This window comes from Oryctolagus cuniculus, chromosome 17 (genome assembly GCF_051225735.1).
Source record: "Oryctolagus cuniculus isolate XC-2025 breed Fujian yellow rabbit chromosome 17, ASM5122573v1, whole genome shotgun sequence".
NCBI lineage: Eukaryota > Metazoa > Chordata > Mammalia > Lagomorpha > Leporidae > Oryctolagus > Oryctolagus cuniculus.
The window spans coordinates 20,006,294-20,028,279 of NC_142883.1; the positions used below are offsets into that span (position 1 = coordinate 20,006,294).

Here is a 21,986-nt window from a genome sequence, read left to right on the forward strand (position 1 = left end):
GTGTGGTCACATGGTGAGACGCAGGGTAGCTGCACCCTCACACTCGCACTCTCTGTCTGGGGATGGGTTTCCAGGGAAGGAACTAGAAATGGAGAAGATGTCAGTGCAGGGGGGAGACCAGCGTTCCTCTGCTCCCTTGCCCCCAGTCTTGACCACGGTGCAGCTGGCAGAGAAAGGGCTGTCGGGAGGTGGAGTGGCTGGCATCATGGCTCAGTGGGTTAAGCCGCTGCTTGTGACGCCAGCATCCCATATCAGAGTGCCAGTTCCAGTCCTGGGTACTCCGCTTCCAATCCAGCTCCCTGCCTATGTACCTAGGGAAATGGTGGAAGATGGCCCCAGTGCTTGGGCCCCTGCCACCCACGTGGGAGACCTGGATGGAGTTCTTGGCTCCCAGCTTCCATCTGGCCCAGCCCTGGCCCTTGCAATCATGAGGGAAGTGAACCTGCAGGTGGAAGACCTCTCTCTCTCTCTCTCTCTCTCTCTCTCTCTCTCTCCTCTCTCTCTATCTCTCTCTCTGGAATTGCCTTTCAAGTAAAGTAAATACATATTTAAAAACAAAAATTGTTTCTTAAAAAAATTAGACTCAACATGGAGGCACCATGAAACTCCCAGAAAGCCTCCTGTATGCTGAACTCCACCCGATGTGTGCATTCAATCAGGCCACCACCCCTAATTCATCCATGCTCAGGGGTCCTCCTCTGGCCCCAGCGGCAGCTCTCAGGCCCCGGTATGATGCCTGTCTCTCCATGTGGGGTGGCCCACACTCACGCATGGATGTGTATTCGCTCTGTGGCTTTTAAATAAATCCTGCCCTCCCTGGGCACTGCATTTAGGCCTCTGCTTTGAATTCTTATGGGGGCACAAGCACTTGGAATGCAGATGAAGACACACAAACCCTTGGCAGTTGCACTGGCCTGGGGGCAAGCCTGGGCTCAGGGCAGTTCAGGCAGGGGTAGCAGGAGCTCCCAGACCCCGGACGCGTGTTCTCCCCCTGGTCAGAAGCTGCTCCCTGCACGTCACCGCCCGGCCGGCCTGGGATCCAGCAAGGACAGCTCACCCTTCCCCACGGATTTCACTGCCTGCTCTTCTCAGAAAGACAGACAGACGGGGAGAGATCGACCGAGCCTCAGCATTCCCTCAGAGATGCACAGCCAGGAGGCGCCTCCAGAGGCCACAGCCAAGTCCGGGAAAAGAGTGAGTCCCTGGGCCCCTCCCACAATGCACTTCACTCTCCTCAGCCCACCCACCTGTTCCCAAAAAGCCAGTCAGGAAAAAAACAAACTTCTGTTTGGGCCCTTTGTTATTTATTCTGCATAGGTAATACAGTCACGTGGTTCAAAGGTCAAAATGCACAGAAGTACTTAGTCCCATCCCCCACACAGGTCCTCAGCACCACTCACTTCTTCGGAATAGCCAGAGACAGCGATATGCATTCATACGGTCTCCACTTTTGTTGGAAAGTGCACTATACGCATTTCTGCGCCTTGCCTTTTTCACTTGAACATTATTCCATTTTAGTGTTGAAAAGTGTAGAATTATTTTAGCTGCACAGTGTTAGGATGGACGATGATATCAGAACGGACTTCACCCAGCCCTGGAGAAGGCATTTCTGTTGTCTGCAGTCTTGTGTTCTTTCCCTGCACCCACCCCCAATCCACACTCCAAAAAGGACAGACAGCAGGGATGAGAGGCCCCGGGAGGAGCCCCTCCAGGCTCCAGGGCACCCTCGGGAGCCTTCCTGGGAGAGGAGGGCCCCGCCCACCAGAATCCCAAGCTCATTTGCATGCCTGCCTGTGATTGGACAGCCTCTGGCCTGGGGGCTGAGTTCCTGGGACTTTCTGCTTCCCCTTTTGGTGCCCCCTCCCCCTAGTCCCTCCCAGTCTCCCATATTGGCTGCTGCAGAATACAGTGGCCGCCGGTCACACAGCCCTGGCACCAAATGAACGTTCATTATCAGTGCACACACAAAACCAGCTGAATGCTAGCAGGAGCTGCTGTCCCTGTGGCCACCTTTCTCCAGCCGCAAGTAGGCAGAGGGAACTGCCTGGAAATACCCGGACCAGGACAGGGGTGGGGGCAACTCCTGCTCCCAACAGGTGACAGACACGGGGCACAGGCAGGAGCTCTCCTCCCCATTAGGTGCCCCAGTGCATCTTTGAGACCTCCACAGGCCCAGGCCCAGGGAGGAGACCAGGGCTGAGGAATGCAGGCTGGGGGAACACCAGGGGCTAGGACAGACATCCTTCCAGGACAGGACAGCAGACCCTGCCCTGGGGTCTCCTTGCAGTCCTTGGCCTGAAAAGATTTGAAAGGTCCAGAAAACAAGCATTTGGAAAAAGCTTTGTCTTCTCTCCAGGAGGCTCCTGCCGGGCCCCTGCTGCCCTGCTGGGGTGGGAACTCAGCACAGCTGGCATCAGCAGGGCTGAGTGTCCCTGCGTTCACATCGCAAGCTCCGGACGCCGCGGGCAGGGTGTCAGGTAAGGGCAAGGCCTTGGGGCGGGGGAAGGGACATGGGAAGGAGAAGAGGAGCCAGGTGGCCCAGCCCCGTGTCCAGCTGCTGCCTCCCCCCTCACACCCTGGCTCTGGGCCCCCCTCCGGCCAGATTTCCCAGGAGCCCCCTAGTTGTGAGCGAAGCCCCCATGGGAGAAGGCAGGGAGCTCGGGGGCACAGGCAGCAACCCGGGGCAGGCAAGCCAGGGGGTTGAGCTCACAGGCCCCGGCATCCTGGTCCCCCTGGAAGTAGATGACGTCGGCAGAGTAGAAGGAGGGGTCTTCGTCAAAGAAGTTGTAGGGTCGCAGGAAGAAGCCCACGCCGTTGGCCACCGTCACCGTGTTGGGAATGTCCTCTGCGTGCGGGATGTGCAGAAAGCCAGCTGTCACCCAGGCCACCAAGTCCTGGGGGGGGGGGGGGGAGAAAAAGAGAATCCTGAGGCGCTCTGTTGTGGGGGGCGGGGACTTAGCAGCCCAAGGATCTTGCTTGAGTCTCCAACACTTTTTCTCCTGGCCCCGAAGTCAAAACATAAACAGTGCATTCCATGCTGGGAGCTGCCTTGCTGTTGCTGGCCAGCACCCTCCACCTGTGACATTTCCCATCGTGTCACCTCTGTCTCCACACCCCAGGGGGTGGCACAAGGGGCCGCCTCATCTCTAGCCCCCCAACTCTCTGAGGGTTCCCAAATCACTACCCAGGAAGCCAGGATAAAAGGAGGGGTGGAGGGCTTGGGAGGCATACACAGGCTGACATGAGAAATTCTTTCTTAGTGCTCAAGCCAGAATGGGAGGAGTTGCAGACACAGGAAACGTGACCTTCCCGGTGACTTCCAGCCCTTCTTGCATTCTGGGGCCCAGAACGCACTCAGTGTGCAAAACTGGGGCTCAGAGGGTTCCAGGGGCTGCAGGACAGGCCATGGTCGACACCCAGGGTCTGCACGTGGACCCCCAGCCAGGCAGACCCCCAGGTCCACTGCAGGGCAGAGGGCAGGCGTCCATTGCACCCCCAGGAGCCCTCCCAGGAGAAGGCAAGGCCTCCCTCCCTCTGCCTCCCACGGTCAGCTGACCTCTCCGGTGACAGTCTCGTTATTGATGAAGCTCGCGAAGTCCACGGTGGGCGCCCAAGGGTCATTCTGATTGAAGACACTGCTGCTGCGGGGCTCCTGCTCCTTCCGCCGGGTCACGGCCAGCTGGTACCTAGGTCAGGTGGCCATGGTCACTAGCCCCGTCCTGCCACCCGATTACGACGGGGGGAGGGGGGGAATGCTCAGCCTCTCAGCCTCCCTCCCGCGTGCACACAGCAGCACACCCTCCTGCCACTCTGCAGGATGTGCCCTCCCCCTCCAAAACAGAAGGCGCTCTCACTCCTGAAGCTGTGCCCACTAATGGCTGGAAGATCCTCCAGAGACCCCTCTCACCCGGTGGACGGTCTGCTCTGCTTCCAGGCCTCTGTCCCACTCGCCCACCTCCCCCGGCCCCCTCCGACGCCCGCCGCTCACCTCCCCCAGCTGAAGGCTCTCTCCACGGAGCTGCTCCGGGGCAGCGGCTCCCCAGAAAAGCTGACCGGCTGGATGCGGTAGCCCCGGGCGTGACCCCACTTGTTGCTCTGGTTGCTGGCCAGGTACAGGTAGCGAGGGGTGGCGCCCCCCAGGGGGAAGGCAGCCTGCTCCTCCGTCTCCAGCCGTCTCCGGGTCACCTGCAGCCTCTGCATCTGGTGCTCAGGGTGCCAGGGCACAGGCGTGGGGACAAAGGCCATGTCCTCCGCCCAGACCCAGTTCTCCAGTCCTGGAGTGGGGAAGGCTGGTCATGCAGCTGCCCTGGGCCAGGGGAGAGAGGGCTCCAAAGAGCGTCCCGGGACCGAGGGTGGCCCTGCTTCCCCCTCCCCAGCACACCCTCCACCCTTCAGCCGAAGCTGTTGCCCTGTAAATTAACCCATTGCTTCAAGATGCCATCCGTGCGTCCTCTCAATGTTCTTTAGCAGAGGGGACTACGCAGGTCCCTAGGGACGGAGGCGAGTGCCACATCACCTTACCCACCCATGCTCATGGTCTGGCCATGTGAGCAGAGCAAGGCCAAGGTGGGGTCAGGGTTACAGGAATACAGGCACAGGCAGGGTCAGGGGCCCCTCCTGGGCAGCCTTTTGACCTGGCTTTAAGGATGTCACCAAAAGAGAGGACATGGGGGAGGGTGTTTGGAATGATGATGCAGCTGCTGCCTGGGATGCCCACATCCCCTTTCAGGGTCCCTGGGCTCTGCAGTTCCGGCTCCACTCCTGACTCCAGTCTCCTCTCATCCGAGTCTGGGAGGCAGCAGATTATAGCTCAAGTACTTGGGTCCCTGCATCCATATGGGAGAACTGGACTCAGTTCCCAGCTCTTGGTTTCAGCTTAGCTTAGTAATGCAGGCATTTGGGGAGTGAACCAGCAGATGGGAGATCTCTATTTCTCTCTGCCTTTCAAATGACTAATTTTTAAAACAAACAAACATGACATGGAAGTGTTTTGGGCAGAGGCAAAACCTGAGCCCAGATGCAGAATGCTAACTGTAACACGTGGGTTGTGTGTCCAGAGTGTGACAAGGACAGAACTTGGGGGAGGATCTGCAAGCAGGTTGCAGCCACGCTAAGAAGGGAAGGGCCCTGTGCTCGCTCTGTAGAGGGGACCCTGCAGGTGATGGGGAAAGTGACAGCTGGGTGAGGAGCTGGGGGTCCGCAGCACCGCCTGGGGCTGGGAGGACCCTGAACACCACCACTGCGAGGGTAGGGGCAACAGAGAGTGCCAGCACCTGCAGGGCGATGGCAGCAGGCCCGAGCGAGGGTCCGGAGCTATTTCAGATACGGAACAGAAGGAAGTCTGCTGAAGACCTCAAAGCGGTGAGAGGCGACAAGAACTCTGCAGTTTCTCAGAGCCCGGGCTCTGCGAACACCAGCTCCAGGAATGTGCAGAACGCCCCTCCCCATACCCATCATGAGAGACTGAAAGCAGAGAGCAGCAGGGTGCTCCCAAGGAAATGTACAACCCCGGGGGGTTCGTGACTGGCCGGCCGGTACCAGGGACTTGGCAGAAGGCAAACAGATGCTCAGGGCACCAGTACCACTGGCCAGCCGAGGAGACGTGAGTGGCAAAACAAATGGCTGCCTCAAAACATGAGGCCCGTGCAAGTGATAGGGAGGGAAGACCCCATTAGCCCAGGCCCTGTCTCTTCCCTGAGCTTAGCCATTTCTCAAGATTGACTAAGCAGATCCCACAGACGGAGCTCACGTTCCCTAACTAGTGAGTTCAGCTCCACGTAAAACTCAGCAGCCAGCACTCTCCCAACCAGCAAAGAGGGGGGCAAGACAATCCACCTCTTCCTCTCCTGGGTGACGCAGAGAGAACCGAAAGCCAGTGGAGACGAGCCCTTCAGGACCCCTCCAGGACGCCTTACCTGCTACGTCCAGATCCACCTTGAAGTGGGCGCTGTGGGTGTGGACCGTGCCCAGCGTGTGCGCCCCGACTTGGTTCCCAAACGTTCGGGCAGCACCAAAGAAAAAGGATGAGCTGATGTAGCCGGTGGCGTGGAATTTGACCTCCACGGCCCCGTTGGGGTGGAACATCATGTCCCACACATAGTCGTAGTTGAACAAGGTAGACACAGACCTGAAGATCAGCACTGTCTCCACGACGCCCCCAAAATAGTGGGAGTGGATGTCCGAGTGGTGGCGCCGCAAGGGCAGGCCCTGGTTCTGTTCAAACACACAGAAGGCATCACGCACCGTCTTGGGGGTCTGGGACTCCAAGAGGAAGTGCCAGTCCACATAGGTGGCCAGGGACGGGCAGTCCACGCCACGGGTCAGTGGTGTGGCATATTTGCCCATGCCAAAGCCACCATCCAGATAGCGGGTCAGCATTGCAGCTGGGGAATTTCCACCATAGATGGTCACGGCTTCTTGGAGGCTGATCTCATAGGCCAGCCGCTCCCCCTTGAAGCGCACATCGAAGACCCGTGGGCCGCTGAAAGCTCCCAGGCCGAAGGAGAAGGTCCACAGGGAGGAGGCCACGCGGGTGCCCTGGACGCTGAAGCGAGGGCCCTGGGGGTGGAACTGCAGAGGCGGCGCCAGGCCTGGGGGCACCTGGAGCTTCAGCGACCACCACCCACCTGTCCCGTTGTTTGGGATCAGCACCACGTTCACCTGGCCGGCCTCAAACCGCTCCTCCAGCTGGGCCAGGCTCTCATAGTAGCGGCCTTGATAGAACACCTTCCGGATGCGCCAGCGGGCAGGGTCCAGGGCCTTGTGGTCGACCAGCAGCTCCAGCCCCACAGGGTTCAGGAAGAATCCAGCCCCCACGATGTTGTAGTAGAGGCCAAACCAGGTGGCCCGGTCCCCGGACTGCAGGCCCCGGGGGGCTGCCGTCAGCACTGCCAGGTTGCGTGCCCCCGATTTGTAGAAGCAGCAGTGGTGCAGGAGCCCGGCGACGCGGGGCAGCTCTCTGTCGAAGATCATGTCGTCTATGTCCAGGTACTCTCGGGTCAGCACGGGGCGCCGGTAGTAGGGCAGGGGGCCCCCGTGCCGCTCCACCGTCACGTCCCGCATGTAGCTAGGGTGAGGCAGCGGCCCCACCAGCAGCTCACTCACGTTGGGCTGGGGCTGTGCGCCAAAGAAGACGATGGCCAGCGCCTCCCGGGCGGGTGCGGGGCCTCCTCTGTCCAGGTGGGCCAGGGCCGCAGCCTTGGGGGGCAGCTGCAGCTCCACCGAGAAGACGCAGTTGTCTGAGGGCTGGGCCTGGGCCGCGTCCACCAGCCCTGGCCCCAGCTGCTGGGTCAGGAAGCTCATGACAGCTGCCAGCTCCTCTGGGCTCAGGTCTGCAAACAGCTGGCTCTGGCCAGCGTGTGTCCAGCTCTGGGCGCTGGGGGACGCCGAGGGGCAATGCGGTGGCTGGTTGGGTTCACCCCCATTTGCACTCCTGCCTACCAGCAGGACACAAACCAAGGCAAAGATGGTGATGACAGCCAGAGCAAGCAGCACTAGTGTGGTCTTCTGGTTCATGGTCCTGAACAGGGGCGGCGGATCCCAGAAGACGGGTGGGTGCAGTGTCGTCTGGGGCCGGCTCAGAGGGAGCTCTCTTGGCTCCTGGACTGGGGGCGCCCGGACTCTGCTGGAGGTTCCCAGGAGTCAGCTGCCTAGGACAAGGGGGAAGGACCCAGGGAAGCTGGGGCCAGGGGAGGGGCGGGCCGGGGTTGGGGGCGGGTCCGAGCAGGGCCGCAGCGATTTCCACAGACCGTACATGGCTTTGTCCTCCAGGCTCCAATTCAGACTCTGCTCTTTGGGTCAGGGTTGGAGCTGGGGAAAGCTTGGGATGGGGGAAGGGGAAGGAGGCTGGTCTGAGCAGGGAAACCACCACCGTGGGCAAGGAGCTGGGGCTGCAGGCAGCCGGTGTCCCTCAGTGCAGCTCCTTCCCCGGCTCCCCCGCCCCCTTCCAGGGCCAGATGTTCTCTTTCCTGCCACTGGGAACTATTGTTCTTCCAAGGAAACCCCCACCCCAGCCCCTTCAGCTTCCCAAGCAACAGTCCTTGGCCAGGCCTCTCCCCCTGGGCCTCTCCCCTCCGTTGCTGATTTCCTTGGCCCGAGTCCTCAACACTCTCAGGGGATTCTACTTAAGCAGTCGAGGAGAAGACATTCAAGTAAAATCCTTGCAGTGCTTTTTATTGTTAATCCCACAGAACACTTTCCAGCACTCTACCTGCTCTTCCTTCCGAAGGCACACACAGGAAGAAAGACCAATACAACGTGAGTCCCCGCTATTTCGGGCGCTAGCGTCTGTGGTACTTTCACTCAAGTATTTATTTTCAAAACTGCTTTTTATTTAATGTATCATTTAAGAAAACAAACAAAGAATAAACAAAGGGACTATATGGGGATTTGGGAGTTGGGATAGCAGGTACGATTAAAACTCGGGGAACAGTGAGAACAGAGAGGAAGGTACAAGTGTCCCCGGCCCCACCCACTCTGGACTAGAAGCCGCGGTAAGAGAAGGTGGGCAAGTCTGGGGCACAGGCCGCCCGGTGCGGGGCGCAGGCTGCCAGGTTGACACGGCAAAGCCCGGCATCCTGGCCCCTCTCAAAGAATACACTGCTGGGGGAGAAGATCGAGGGGTCCTCATCGAAGAAGTTATAGGGTCGGAGCAAGAAGCCCACCCCGTTCCCCACGGTCACGGTGTTGGGGACATCCTCCGCGTGGGGAATATGCAGGAAGCTGGCTGTCACCCAAGCCACCAGATCCTGCAGGAAAAGGGAGGAGCTGGGGGGCTCTGGAGGCAAAACCCCAACACCCATGTGCAGCCCGGCCCCATGCCCATGCGGCTCACAGTGGCCCATGTGAGCAGCTGGGGGGCCCCGGGGGCTGGCCTCTCCCCACGGGGGCGACCCATGGTGATCAGCAGAGCCCCTCAGCCCCTGAATCAGAACCAGCAGCCACGCAGCCAGGCCTGCAGGGGCCCCTCCTCAGGCTCCAGAGCTACCCACCTCTCCTAAGAGGGTCTCGTTGTCGATGAAGTCGGCGAAAGCCACGGTGGGCGTCCAGATGTCATTCTGGTGATAGATGCTGCTGCTCCAAGGCTCCTCCTCCTTCCTTCGGGTCACCGCAAGCTGGTATCTGACCAGGGATTGTTGCAGGAAGACCGTGTTGGGAGGTGTCAGGGGCCGCCACTGGCCCCGAAGTCCTTTGGATTAGGCTCTGTGTGAGGCCATTTCCCACCCGGCATCTATTTGGCTGTGAGGGATGGGCCAGGGATGAACCATGAGCACTGGCAGTAGGCTGGTGTCTCCAGGGGATGGGGTGGGGGATGGGCCCATCCTTCCCCACCCCCCACCACCCCAAGCCCTCCTCACCTCCCCCAGCTGAGGGCCCTCTCCATGGCACTCTCCAGGGGCACGTGTATGCCGAGGGGGCTGTGGATCTGGATTCGGTACCCCCGCTGGTGACCCCAGGCATTAGTCTGGTTGCTAGCCAGGTACAGGTAGCGGGGAAGGGGGCTTCCCCAGGAAAAAGCCGCCAGGTCCTCCCTTCCCAGGACCTGCCGCGTCAGCTGTGGGCGCTGCAGCTGGTACTCAGGGCTCCAGGGAGCTGCCACAGGCTTAAACACCACGTCTTCAGCTAGCACCCAGTTTTTCAGCCCTGCCAGGGTGAGGGAAGGGAGAGGAGTTCCACACCAGGTGAAGCGGCACAGACAGCCCACTCACCCCTCCCATGATGCCGCAGCCTGGCCCTGCACTCCCTGCCGAGTGGTTGCTGTACAGAGCACAGATTCAGAACATTCTACCATTGTGGAAAGTCCTATCAGCACTGGTCTACCCAATAGGCCCTACCAATGTGCTTCTGACCCTTGGTGCCCTGGCAGAAAGCTGTCCTGCTGCTGTGCCCAGCAAGCAGATGACCAGTAACAGCCCTGTAGCTAGGAAAGGTGTGATCTTTGTCTCGGAAAACCTAACTTCGAAGAGCCAATCCCCTTCAGCGCTCCCCCACACACTCCCCCACCCCAGCTCTGAGACTTGGCTTCTTCACGGGGCTAGGAGTACCTCCCATCTGTTTAAAGGGTGCACATTTCTGTCTTCCAATTGTCCTGCAGCCCGTTGGAGTTCCATTGCGTTCAGAACTCAACTCAGCGTTTACATCACAACCTTCCCTCTCGCAGACCCGTTTAGTTCTTTTAACCACAACCCCTCTGAAGGCTGCTAGCGCCTCTACTGGGCAGGCAGGACTCTGCATGCCCGCAGGGGGAGGGGCCAGACAGCCTGAGGCCCCACAGCACCAACCAGGCTGCACACACTAGGGTGCCAATACATGGTACTTGATGTGACTTCCCCAAATGAGCCACTTTAAGGGCAAAAACGCCCAAGAGAACCTTCTCAGAAAACAGCGTCCAAACCTGCCAGGGAGTCACCTGATTAATATGATCACGTCTACTATTGCTTTCTTAGTCCTCTGGCCCCACAGCCCCACCACAAACTCCAGTGCAACTGCTCACGGGGCCACACGCCAAGCCTCACACTGCAGAGGCTGCGAGAACGCTTCCGATGCAACACGCTGTCCTGCGGCACTGCCCCATCTCCCCCCACCCCCTGCAGCTGTCCCAGCTGGAAAACGTTGAGCCTGGTGGGCTTCTAACTTTCTGGATCCGCCAGGAGTCACAGTCCTCTTTGTGCTCCCTAATCCCTGTGTCCAGCCGCAGCAAGTCTGTTGTGCACCTGCCGACTCTGGAGCCCTCCGTGCTGTGATGGCCCTCCCAGGGAGGACAGCGGCAGCAACGCCCTGGCCCTGGCCCTGTTCCCTACTCCCGCCACTTCCCAAGTCCCAGTTCCATCTCGACCCTGGCTGAAAACTGTTGGGACAGCCTGCTTCCTGCTTCCTGGCTCAAGTCTGCTCAGCCCCCTGCCCTCCCCACCCTACCGCTCTCCCTCAGGATGAATGCGGCAGGAGCCCGTGCCCCGTCCAATCTCAGGCAGGGCCAAGCCACCCACCCACGGCATCACTCGGGGTTAAGGCAACCATGCACGGCCACTGCACTGGTTCATAACTGCTGCAGTACAAGGGGCTGGGGACTGGGTTCCCTACAGGTGAACCCGGTTCACCTTTAGCCAGACTCCTGATAGCCCACAGGCTGATTGCCCTTGACCGCCACACCAAAGCAGTCCCTGCTCTCCGGCCACAGCAACCATGGTTCTTGCCTCAACGACCTCAGCTCCAGCTGGGCGACTCCCTTCCCTCTGCCCCACGCACCAGCCCCCGTCCCCATCCCCTGAGCACTCACCTGCGACATCCAGGTCCAGCTTGAAGTGGAAGGCGTGGGTGTGCACTGCCCCCAACACGCGCTCCCCCACACGGTTCCCAAAGAGGAGGCTCTCGGCTCCCCCGCTGAGGAAGGCTGTGTTGATGTAGCCCGTGGCATGGACCCGCCCCTCGAGTGCCCCATTTGGGTACAATACAAAGTCCCAAATGTAATCATAGTTGCCTACAGTTGACACAGACCTCACCACAAGAGCCGAGCTGGCCAAACCACCATAGAAATGACTCCCAATATAATTGTGGTGCCTTCGAAGTGGTAGTCCCTGGGCCTCCTCAAATATACACACAGCTCCTGGGAGCAGCTGGGCTGTCCCTTTGCCCATTAGTATGTGGATGTCCACCATCGTGGCCTGATAGGGGCAGTCAACTCCTCGCACCAAGCCTCGGCTGTTGTGGCCTAGTCCATAGCTGCTATCCAAGTAGCGCGTCGTCATTGTCTTGGGCGAGTCAGCACCATACAGAGTCAGACACTCCTGCACACTCACTTCATACGCTATGCGCTCACCCCTGAACCGAACGTCAAAAATCCTCAGGCCACTGAACACCCCGTGACCGAAGGTAAACGCCCAGAGGGGAGATACCACCAGGCTCCCTTGTACGCTGTACTGGGCACCCTGGGGTGAGAAACGAAGTATGGGGAGAGGTCCTGGGGGCACCCGGGGTCTCAGCGATGAAGCCCCACCTGGTGGGGGTAGAGGGACTCTAATCACTTCCAGCCGGCCAGCTTTAAACTCCCATTCCAACTGGCCCAAGTCTGCATAGTAGTGCCCAAGGTAGAAGACCTGCTGGACAGACCAGTGGACAGGGTCCAGGGCTCTGTGGTCCAGCAGAAGCTCCAGCCCCACAGGATGAAGGAAAATACCAAGACCTGAGATGTTATGGTAGAGGGCTATCCACGTCGCTCGGTCCCCTTCTGAGCGCAAACCACTGGGGGTGGCATGCAGAGCCGCTAGAGTGGAGCCATTGTAGTTCAAGACAGAAGCCAGGAAGATGGGTGCCTTGGGAAACTCCTCCTCTTTCAAATGCCTCCACATCTGGGCAAACTCAGTTCTTAGCATGGGGCGCCGGTGGTAGGGCAGGGGGCCCCCGTGCCGCTCCACCGTCACGTCCCGCATGTAGCTAGGGTGAGGCAGCGGCCCCACCAGCAGCTCACTCACGTTGGGCTGGGGCTGTGCGCCAAAGAAGACGATGGCCAGCGCCTCCCGGGCGGGTGCGGGGCCTCCTCTGTCCAGGTGGGCCAGGGCCGCAGCCTTGGGGGGCAGCTGCAGCTCCACCGAGAAGACGCAGTTGTCTGAGGGCTGGGCCTGGGCCGCGTCCACCAGCCCTGGCCCCAGCTGCTGGGTCAGGAAGCTCATGACAGCTGCCAGCTCCTCTGGGCTCAGGTCTGCAAACAGCTGGTTCTGGCCGGGGTGTGTCCAGCTCTGGGCGCTGGGGGACACCGAGGGGCAGCGAGGAGGCTGGCTGGAACCACCTTGGCTGGTCAGCAGGACATAGGCGAGGGCAAAGATGGTAACAAGGGACAGAGCCAGGAACACCAGGACCACCTTGACATTCATGGTGGAGGCTCCAAGCTGCAATCATCGAGTCCCACCAGCAGCGCCTTCCACACACTGACATCGACTCAGGGTTTATATTCGCTAGGATGGATAGGAATGGAGAAGACTCCACCCTGTGGGCTGGACGGGAAATTTCTGACCTTGATTTATGTAATTCTGTTCCAATTTTCGGCCCTGCGGTTTGGCTCAAGGTACTACTTGCACATGTATAGCCTCCTCCTTGTCCCTGAGCTCCTACTGGGAGCAGTCAGCAACCACCCGTGACTGCCATCATCCAGACCAGGCAGGAGGAGCTCGGGATCAACACTAAACTCCACGTTCCACCAGAATGAGCGAGGAAGACAGCAAACTGCAGATGCCTGATCAAGCCCACACCACACACAGGCACCAAACCATCCATCTCCCCACCTGCCTGCTAGCGCCCTCGATTTGCAGTCTCTGGCCCTTTCTACCCAAGTCAGTGAGAGAGGAGGAGTGGCTGAGGGCCTGGGCTGGGCAGGCAGACGTGTGCCCTCAGGGGAGACACTTGTTCCCGTCTACGCAGAACTACCTACAGACTGCTGCAGGTTCCACGCGATCACACGCGTGAGGTGCGCAGCTGCCTGGCACGGGGCAGGCTCTCAAGTGCTGCTCGCTGTTGGCACTGCTCCTGCACTGTTCGTGTGCAGACAACAAGGGGTCACTGGAAACCAGAAAGCTACTTACAAGATGGAAATTAAGGAAACTTTATTTCAGAGGGAGAGGGGGTCCTAGGCAGTTTTCCATGTCATTTTGAAAACCAAGTCTTGCAGTCTCCTCAAAAAATTTAAGACATTATTCAGAGAGGAGAGTGACCATCAGGTAAAGAAAACCACCGGGGAGGCTGCGCCTTGAACCAGGTCGTTCCCCAGATGTGAATCTACAGCAGCCTCTAGTGGCAGTTAGAAGGTACTACCAGGGAAGGAAGGGACTGGGACCTTGCGCAGGGAGGGCTTGGGTCACATAACTCAGACTGAACACAATGAAGGACCCACCCTTGCCTCTTGGTGACCAGAAGCCTCCATCTTCCCACCATTCCAAAGAGGCAGCTCAAGCGGCACTGAGGACATGCGACAGGGTGCCGAGGTCTGTGGAGCGGGCGTTTGTGGGCACCCACAGGAGGATGGTACGTCCCTAGCCCCAAGAGCATGGCACCCAGGTCTGCGGCTTTAGAAAGAGGTCAAAGTACCTGTAATTTTAATAATTTCTTGACATGGTAAAAGAATTTTACATTACGATCCAAGGGTGGTCGGGGAGGAAGGGCAGCGGAACAATCCAACAAACAAAAGGGGAAGCTGAGAAACTCGGGGGGGGGGGGGGCTTCAGCTGGAAGGGAGCTGGGTGAGCAGGGCCACCGCCCACCTAAAATGCAATCGGTTTGTTACTGAGAACTACTCATGGGGAGACAGCATCCTGACTCCGCTCCCATAGAACACTGGGAGTAAAAATGATGCATCCCAGGTGGAAACATGACTGGGACTCAGAAGACAGAGACGGGGAGAAGAAATGAAACTGCCACAGAGTCAGCGGCAGGCTGACGGCGGTAACAGGCTGTCCAGCAGGGGAGCACAGGGAAGCTGGGGGCGGCCGAGGGTAACACAGAAGCTGTAACAGTGAGTGGTATCTACAGAAGACTCGAGAGAGAGGCGGCAACTCTTCTACGGTTCTGACCTGCCCAGCACACTCTGACATACACACAAGTGTTTCCGTGTGTGCGCACAAGCACACACACGTACTCCAACAGCTGCTTTCCCTGGAAGCACAATACTATAAATAAGAAAATATTTCCCAACAAGAAAGGCCGACAGGAGCAGCAGCATCCGGCCACCCCGGCTGCAGACACCCTCGCCCCAGTCTAACACTGGCCTGGGAGAGGGCACCCAGAGTCCAAGGACCAGCCTCTGTCGTGCCGCCAGAGGATGCGAGACACAGGAAGAGGCCTTCCCAGGCGCTCCGCGTCCCACCTCTTGTTCTCCTCCAGCTCACCTGGGCACCAACACGAACAGAAGCAGAGGGACAATGGGCCTGGGACGTTTTTTCATCGTGGCAGAGGACAACTAAGACAACTATCACCTCCGGAAAGCTCTGTGCGTGACGGGGGCCCTGGGGCAGGAAGTGTATGTTAGGTAATGCAGCAGGGGGGCAGTGCGTGCGTGTCTGCGTGTTCACGTGTACACACATGTGCATGTGCAAACCCCAACTACAAAAACATCTGCAGCAGCCAGGGGCACAGCGGAAGGCCTAGGTGTTTCCTGTCATGATCAGGTTCAAAGGGGGATGTACGCAGATGGGCACCCTAAATCATCACCAGGGAAGTTGCGACAGCGAGGAGTCAGTGTCCCACAGAAGCAAGACACTAACTTTATGTCAGGAAGAGAGGAGCTGGTGCCCTTGCCACCCCAGTTCCTACAAACACCTAGCAATTTCCCTACAGTTCCCTTAGCATCTAACTAATCACAAAAGAAGGAAGCAAAGCCCAAGACACAGGAGGAAGAGTGGGAGAGAAAATGCCAGTATTCCTGTGCCACATCCTGCACACACACACCTGGGATTCTCCAGAAATTAGGACAGACTGGGTATGCAGTAGTAGGGAAGGGAAGAGAAGAGTTCCTGAGGCCTGAAAAAAGAGGTAAACACATCACAGAACTAGATGAGAGTTTCATTCGACTCTAACTAAAAACAGAGAGGTGTGATTACTATTTCCAGCCAGTTTCCCCATCACGATAGTCAGGTAACAAACCAAGGCAATGTCGGTCTTGAGCCAGACTCACAGAGTCCCCTGGCCCTGGCCCTGGCCCTGGCCTCAGTACAGCGTCTCTGCATTGCTGCTCCGGGGCCGTTTGATCTTCTCAATATTTTTGAGGATCATGTCATGCAGAGTGACCTGCGAGAGATCAGGGAACCACGCATCAGTGCGCCCACGCCCCCCACGAGTCTTCAAGCACTCATTTGCATAATTCCAATTCCACTCACCTGCACCCATTCAGAGCGGCTGCACTCTCGATCTTACTGACCTACTCCATCACTGGGAGTAACTGGGTATTTGCAAGGCCCCAAGGCCTCGTATGGATCCCTCAGTACACTAAGAATTTCACTAAGTCCTTTAATGTATCTCATTTCCAAAAACCCTTTTCTGTGCAGCAGATACACAAAACTCTAAGTCCTATTTTAGAGATGAAGAAACCGAGGTTTGAGGCTGAACAAGGTGAAGGTCACACACTGCGAACGACCTTGGCTCCGAACCTAAGTCCTCTGACGCTGCAGCCGCACCTCAGCCATTTTATTCTACTGCACACCCTGACCCAGCCACACAGCCTCAGGATCTCCTGGTTCTAACACTCAGCTGAGGAGCAAAGTTTTCTCTACTCATTTAACCCTCAAGCCCACCTGCGCCCTGCAGGGTCTGAGAACAGAGGCCAGGAGCAGGATCACTCACATATTGGTTCCTCAGCTCTGATATGATAAGCCGAAGGCTGATGTATTCTTTCTCATCAATCTCCGTCACGGTGCGGCGGTAGTCCTCCTGCAAGGAAGGCCAGAGGAAAAGTCTGCCCCACGGCCGGCCCTCCCAGCCACAGGCACTCCCCGAGCCTGCCACCTCCACCCTCGGCCACACACCCTTACTTACCACATGGGGATATTTAGCTATTTTAGAAACCAATTTGGCTCTTGTAATATAATATCTGAAAGGAGAGAGAATAGGAGGAAGCTGCAGGAGGCCCCAGAGGGTGCCTGGCAGCTCACCAGCCCCTAATTCCTGGGCCACGCCCAGGCAGGCCTACCTAGAAATCTGGTCCAGATAAGATGCAGCTTCACTCTCAACGGTTCTTAGTTCTGCAACTGTCTCCTCCTGAAAAACAAAAACCCCAAAACCTGGTAAATCAAAAGCCACTTCCACACCACCCCGAGCCGCCCCAAAGAGAAGGGAAAAGCAGAAAAAGCGGGAGGGACGAGCGTATCACCCAACCTTTCTCCTCAGTTTGGAAGGCAGGCACGCTACCTGAATGGACACTCCAAAGTTGTTCCCATCTTCTATCCGGGGAATCAGGAGCTGTACCCACATTTTCACCTGGAGGGTGAGAGCCCAAAACACATATATGAAGATGCTGGGCTTTTCTGCTGAAGCCACGAAGTACCCAGCTGGTACTGCTGTGGCCAGATGCTAGGAATCCACGAGTTAAGACAGCTACTGTGCCAGCAGCCCACCCCAGCGCCACGCCCCCAGCCCCTCACCCACCAGTCTCATGGTGTCAGTGGGGCTACCCGCAGTGAGCCCACGGGTCACTAGCCCCTGCCTCACCGTGTTACATTTCTCGATCAGCAGCCGGATCTCAGGTTTCACTTTCTCAATAATGTCGACCAGCTGCTGGTTGCTTTTTAGCATCCCATTGGGCATCACAAACACCTTGGTTCCTGGCAGGGATGGGAAGGTCGAATGATTAGGCAGGAGGGAGGCCGGGGCATCTTCCACTCTCCTTCCCAGGCCAGTGAGGGCTCTGACCGCTGCCCTTCATCTGTCACAGTCCTACCACGGCACCACTGACAGAATCAGAGATGCACAGCTCAGTAGATAAGCATCCAAAGTATGCCCGAAGTCTAAGAACAAGAACGTTAAAATGGGGCCAGCACTGTGGCACAGCAGGTTAAGCCAACAGCAGCATCCCATATGGGCACTGGTTTCAGTCCTCGCTGCTCCACTTCCAACCCAGCTCCCTGCTAAAAAAGCAACAGAAGATGACCCAAGTGCTTGGGCCCCTGCCCCACGTAAAAGACCTGGAAGAAGCTCCTGGCTTCGGCCTAGCCAAGCCCCACCCATTGTGTCTGTTCCAGAGGACAGATCTCTAATTCTGCCTTTCAAATAAACAAAGTAAATCTTTAAAGATAAATAAAATAAATCTTTAAAAATAAATAAACACCTTAAAGACGGAACACATCAACAACTACTGCTGAGAAGGAAATAAGTAACATGGCACTGGGGCTTCTCTGACCCGCGCGAGCTGTGTGGGCTGCTGCTCCAACCACTCCCCCTCAGCGGCCCACACGAGGTCAATGCTAAATGACGCCCCTGTCCGGGGGACTTGGGAACACTGGCTCTGGGAAAGCAGGTCTTGCTTCTGGGCTGAGGGAACGCCAGATCCATCCTACTTCCCAGGGCAAGCGGTCAGGCGGTCAGGGGGAGGTCAGGGGGCACCGGGGTGGCTCTTACCTTGGAAGGCCTCGTCACACTCATCCAATCTTCGCTTCTTGTAAGTGGGCTAAGGACACAAAGAGGCAGGAATCAGCCTGCCGTACACACCCACAAGACACCCTTCAAGCAAGTCAACTGTTCCTTGACCCTGTAGGTTGTCCTGTTCTTTTCTGCATAATTTCCCAAGTACATATAAAGCCTGAAGAAATGTTCTTGCCACCAAGCAACAACCTTGCAAGAAACACAACACTTTAAGCAACTGGGGGAAAGGGAGGACACTATAAAGAGCAGGAAAAAGGAACCAATCGAGGCACGGTGAGGATAATTAAGGGGATATGTACAAACTTGCTGGTTCCATGAGGGAACACCATATTCAGTTAACAAGAATTCAGCAATCGCTGGGCACTGGGAACAAAGCTAGGTGCCGAGGACACGAGGACAATGAAGACAGTTCCCGCCTGCAGACGTGCAAGTTCTACCGAGGAGACGCTGACAAAGAACAAAGCGTCATCGGTGTGCTAAGAGGACGCAGATGGTGACTGCACGGAAAAGGCAGGGTCTGCGACTCCACGGCAAGCGCCTCAGCCACGAGACTCAAGGCCGTGAAGCGGAGGCAAGAGGAGCCTGTTCAGCCTGGGAAGCGACGGGGGCCTGTGGCCAGGTTAGTGCACTGAGACTCCCTGGGGCGCATTCACCTCGTTTTAGACATGCACATCAGGGTCTGAAAGTATCCTGGAGCCATCATGCCAGACCCCAATGCCACCATCCCCCGACGTATGTTCCAGCTCCCCAGGAACTAGAAAACAGAGAACCTATTGCTTCAGAACACAAAGATAAACACGGGCCACTTACACCATCCAGTCCATCGTGGCTATTGGTGAGCAGAATGGGGTCAGGGACCGGGAGATTCATGTCCGAGTGGATCTGAGTTAGGTCATGGATGTTTAGGATTGGTTCCTGAAAGAGACAGGCCCACCCTCAAAACATTGGTCTTTTCAAGCTGAACAAAGAACCATTTCACTGGAAGGGCAAGCCGTGAGAGTGCTTTACAGCACAAAACAAAACAGAGTCAGCACACAACTGGTTCCATCTGACAGAAAGGGCAGGCCTGAAGACGCTGGGGAACTGAAGTAAGCAAAGTGTCTCTCACCTTCAAAAAACTATCAAGTTCTAACAACTTCTTTGGGAAAAAATTTGCCACCAAGTCTTCTGCCTAGATAAGGGAAAATACAACTGAATTAATGACAGAGGGAAGGGCTCCCTCTGCAATCACCTCCTCTTGGGGAAACTCCCAACTCCTAATCAATACGCATTTCTCCATTTCACTCACCTCACTTGTGATCCGCTCCCTGAAAGAATCAACCTAAAAAGAACAAAGACAGCAATTCAGGAAGAGCAATTCAGTACCTGGCAACAGAGGTAAGGACAGGATGGGGAATCCCAAACCCAGCTCTCTGCCCCTCACCTGGCGATTGTAATGAGAAGCTGAGAGGCCCCCAGACTGCAAATACTTTATTTTTTTGAGGATCCATTTCTCCATCTCAGGAGAGGAAAGCGGGGCTCGGAGACAGCACCCGCCTGTCTCCTCTCCCCTCCCTCCCTGCGTCTGAAGCTGTCTGAATTTGACAAAGACAGGGAGATGCGGGGATGTGAGATCACAAACGTGCCTAGCCCACCTCACACCTGGCCTATGACAGGAAGCGGGCCAGCCGCCAAGGGCAGGGGCAGCGCCCCCGGGGCGGGGGCGTCGCTGGGCTGGGGGACTCCCAGCTGTCACCGGCCGAAAGCAATGACTCCAACACGTGCCTGCAGAGGTCTCCCCGGGTTCTCCATCACCAGACGCGGGGACGGAAGGCCTCTCTGTAATACCCTTCCCCCTAAGGCCGTCTCCGGGCGTGGGGGGCTGGGCTGAGCCGGGCGGAAGCTCCGAGCCGGTGTCCCCAGGGAGACAAAGACACCACGGGGAGTAGGGAGGCGGTCAGACGGCTGGGGGACAGAAGCGAGGGGTGAGAAGGCCCGGACCGGTGCCGCTACCTTGAGCTTCACTTCCTGATCCACCTTCAGCAACGAGGCCATGGCCGGGCCGGGCCGTGTCCGCTCCGCTGGAGACCGGAGGCGCTGTGGGCTCCGGGGAGGGGCCAGGGGGACCTGAGGAATTCCGGCTGCCCTCGGGACCCGGCCGCCGTCTCTAGCTCACTCACTGCTCGCTCGCTCCCTCCTTCCGTGCGGTCCGTCCGCCTGCCCGCCTGCTGCCTGCTGCCTGCTCGCACTCTCCCTCGCCCTCCCGGCTTTCGCCGCTCACGCCGGAAGTTACGTCACAGCCAATCGCCGGGGCTCCCGCGAGGATGCGCGCGTACTCTGCGCAGGCGCGCTGTCTGTCGGGCTGGGGGCTCTGCGACTGGGACTGGTCGCGGCCGGCTGCTAAGCTGGCTGAGAGTGAAGCAAAAGGGAAGGTGGTAGGAGTTGGTTTTTTGAGAACTGAGCTTTCAAGAGACTCGGGGACTGTTTGGCTTTCTGTTGGCCCCGATTCGCCTTCCCCGAAGGGATTCTCAGGTCGCAGCTGCCCGCCAGACGACTCCGTCGCGCCCCAGTGACGTCGGCCGGAGGAAGCGGGTGGCCCGGGTGCCGAGTTCGGGATTTTAGTCTGTGATTCCCGCTACCTTTTCCCGTTGGCCGCAGCTCAAGTGCTGTGGCTAGAGACAAACACCTTTCATTGTACCATACGCTTCCAGACCTCAGAGGTCAACTACGTAATGGGCACACTGATGGCTGGATTAGTGCAGGGCGTGTCCCAGGTCCGCGGGGGCCCCCGCAAGCCGGCTCTCCTGACTGCTAGGGCGGTGCCTTATCCGTTTTCCTAACGGAGGCCTAAGGCGCACTCTTCACCCATTCGTTTGCATGTATGTTTTTTTGAAAAACAAGGCCTATTTATTTGAAAGGCAGAGTTGCGGGGGGGGGGGGTGTCTTCCAACCACTGGTTCAGTCCCCAGATGGCCGCAAAGGCTGAAGCCGGCAGCCAGGAGCTTCTTCTGGATCTCCCACGTGGGTGCAGGAGCCCAAGCATTTAAGCCATCTTCTGGTGCTTTCCCAGGCGCATTAGCAGGGAGCTGGATTGGAAGCGCAGCAGCTGGGACCTAACCGCAGCCCATGTGGGCTAAGCCACAACGTGGGTCCCCTAGTGTATCTCTTAACATTGGTTATTTCATTCAGTAAAGTGGGCCAGGGCACTGCGCTAGGCTATGAAACAGCACTCACTGTCCCAGAGCCTAGAAATATGTCAGTCCCATAGGTAGGTTAAAAACCATCTATTAGCCACATTTAAAACAGTAAAAGAAACAGGTGAAATTAATTTTATGCATGTTTAACCCAATTTATCCAAATTACAGTGTCTGTGGTTCCAAGTCTGGAGATTCAACCAACCACAGATAGAAAATAGAGGGAAAAACTAAATATGTTGAACTTGTTCAAGCGTTTTTCTTGTCATTATTCCCTAAAAATACATTATAACAACATTTATGTAGGGTTTACGCTGTGTTAGGTACTGTAAGTAATACAGACAAGCTATACATGGCAGGGTGGGGGGTGTTGAGTGGGTAAGATGGCTGCATACCGCGTGCCGTATGGAAATACCTGGTTCCAGCGAATACAGACCCTGGGAGTCAATGGTGACGGCTCAGACAGCTGAGTTCCTGCCATCCACGTGGGTGGCCTGGATTGAGTTACTTCCTTCTGGCTTCTTTGTGATCCTTTGCTGTGGATGTGCACAGGTTATACATAAATGCAAATCCTACTTCATTGTGTGTGTAAGGGACTTGAGCGTTCACGGGTTTGGGCGTCCACAGGAGTACAGGACCAATCCCCCAAGGATGCAGAGGCTTGACTACTGTCGTTTCAACATATAGCCAATATAAACA

The 21,986-nt window shown here is 57.3% G+C and overlaps 3 protein-coding genes across 5 annotated transcripts; all 3 read right to left on the reverse strand.

The window, feature by feature from the left end:
• Positions 1-1,287: 1,287 nt before the first annotated feature.
• On the reverse strand, positions 1,288-7,920 carry LOC100353463 (amine oxidase [copper-containing] 3). Its single transcript, XM_002719414.5, has 4 exons — positions 5,916-7,920; positions 3,989-4,274; positions 3,557-3,686; positions 1,288-2,894 (listed from the first exon to the last, which is right to left on the reverse strand). Exons 1-4 carry the CDS (start codon positions 7,513-7,515, stop codon positions 2,619-2,621), a joined length of 2,292 nt encoding a protein of 763 aa, XP_002719460.3. The 5' UTR covers positions 7,516-7,920; the 3' UTR covers positions 1,288-2,618.
• Positions 7,921-8,308: 388 nt separating this feature from the next.
• On the reverse strand, positions 8,309-13,269 carry AOC2 (amine oxidase copper containing 2). Of its 3 annotated transcripts, none has more exons than XR_011383459.1 (4): positions 11,276-13,269; positions 9,357-9,642; positions 8,991-9,237; positions 8,309-8,747 (listed from the first exon to the last, which is right to left on the reverse strand). XR_011383459.1 is itself a non-coding variant. In XM_002719412.5 (4 exons), the coding sequence occupies exons 1-4, from the start codon at positions 12,864-12,866 to the stop codon at positions 8,481-8,483; spliced, it is 2,274 nt and encodes a 757-aa protein (XP_002719458.1). In that variant the 5' UTR covers positions 12,867-13,229; the 3' UTR covers positions 8,309-8,480. The 3 variants fall into 3 exon arrangements, 1 of the variants encoding a protein (XP_002719458.1); XM_002719412.5 differs by having other exon boundaries at positions 8,991-9,120; positions 11,276-13,229; XR_016224004.1 differs by lacking the exon at positions 9,357-9,642 and having other exon boundaries at positions 8,991-9,120; positions 11,276-13,011.
• A 783-nt stretch (positions 13,270-14,052) lies between these two features.
• On the reverse strand, positions 14,053-20,358 carry PSME3 (proteasome activator subunit 3). Its single transcript, XM_002719410.6, has 11 exons — positions 20,107-20,358; positions 19,403-19,435; positions 19,223-19,285; positions 18,925-19,029; positions 18,091-18,139; positions 17,185-17,297; positions 16,885-16,953; positions 16,667-16,734; positions 16,513-16,567; positions 16,321-16,407; positions 14,053-15,768 (listed from the first exon to the last, which is right to left on the reverse strand). The coding sequence occupies exons 1-11, from the start codon at positions 20,146-20,148 to the stop codon at positions 15,688-15,690; spliced, it is 765 nt and encodes a 254-aa protein (XP_002719456.1). The 5' UTR covers positions 20,149-20,358; the 3' UTR covers positions 14,053-15,687.
• Positions 20,359-21,986: the final 1,628 nt, after the last annotated feature.

Excerpts from the sequence above, each read along its gene's own strand:
- PSME3 (XM_002719410.6), bottom strand. The coding sequence starts at position 20,148 with ATGGCCTCGTTGCTGAAGGTGGATCAGGAAGTGAAGCTCAAG. Across the intron at positions 16,954-17,184 it reads TGATCGAGAAATGTAACACG|GTGAAAATGTGGGTACAGCT; the intron begins GTGAGGCAGGGG and ends CTCACCCTCCAG. Across the intron at positions 16,735-16,884 it reads ACTTTGGAGTGTCCATTCAG|GAGGAGACAGTTGCAGAACT; the intron begins GTAGCGTGCCTG and ends TTTGTTTTTCAG.
- LOC100353463 (XM_002719414.5), bottom strand. The coding sequence starts at position 7,515 with ATGAACCAGAAGACCACACTAGTGCTGCTTGCTCTGGCTGTCATCACC. Across the intron at positions 4,275-5,915 it reads GGTGGATCTGGACGTAGCAG|GACTGGAGAACTGGGTCTGG; the intron begins GTAAGGCGTCCT and ends TCCCCACTCCAG. Across the intron at positions 2,895-3,556 it reads ACGAGACTGTCACCGGAGAG|GACTTGGTGGCCTGGGTGAC; the intron begins GTCAGCTGACCG and ends CCCCCCCCCCAG.
- AOC2 (XM_002719412.5), bottom strand. The coding sequence starts at position 12,866 with ATGAATGTCAAGGTGGTCCTGGTGTTCCTGGCTCTGTCCCTTGTTACC. Across the intron at positions 9,643-11,275 it reads GCTGGACCTGGATGTCGCAG|GGCTGAAAAACTGGGTGCTA; the intron begins GTGAGTGCTCAG and ends TCACCCTGGCAG. Across the intron at positions 9,121-9,356 it reads AGGGCCCTCAGCTGGGGGAG|ATACCAGCTTGCGGTGACCC; the intron begins GTGAGGAGGGCT and ends ATCCCTGGTCAG.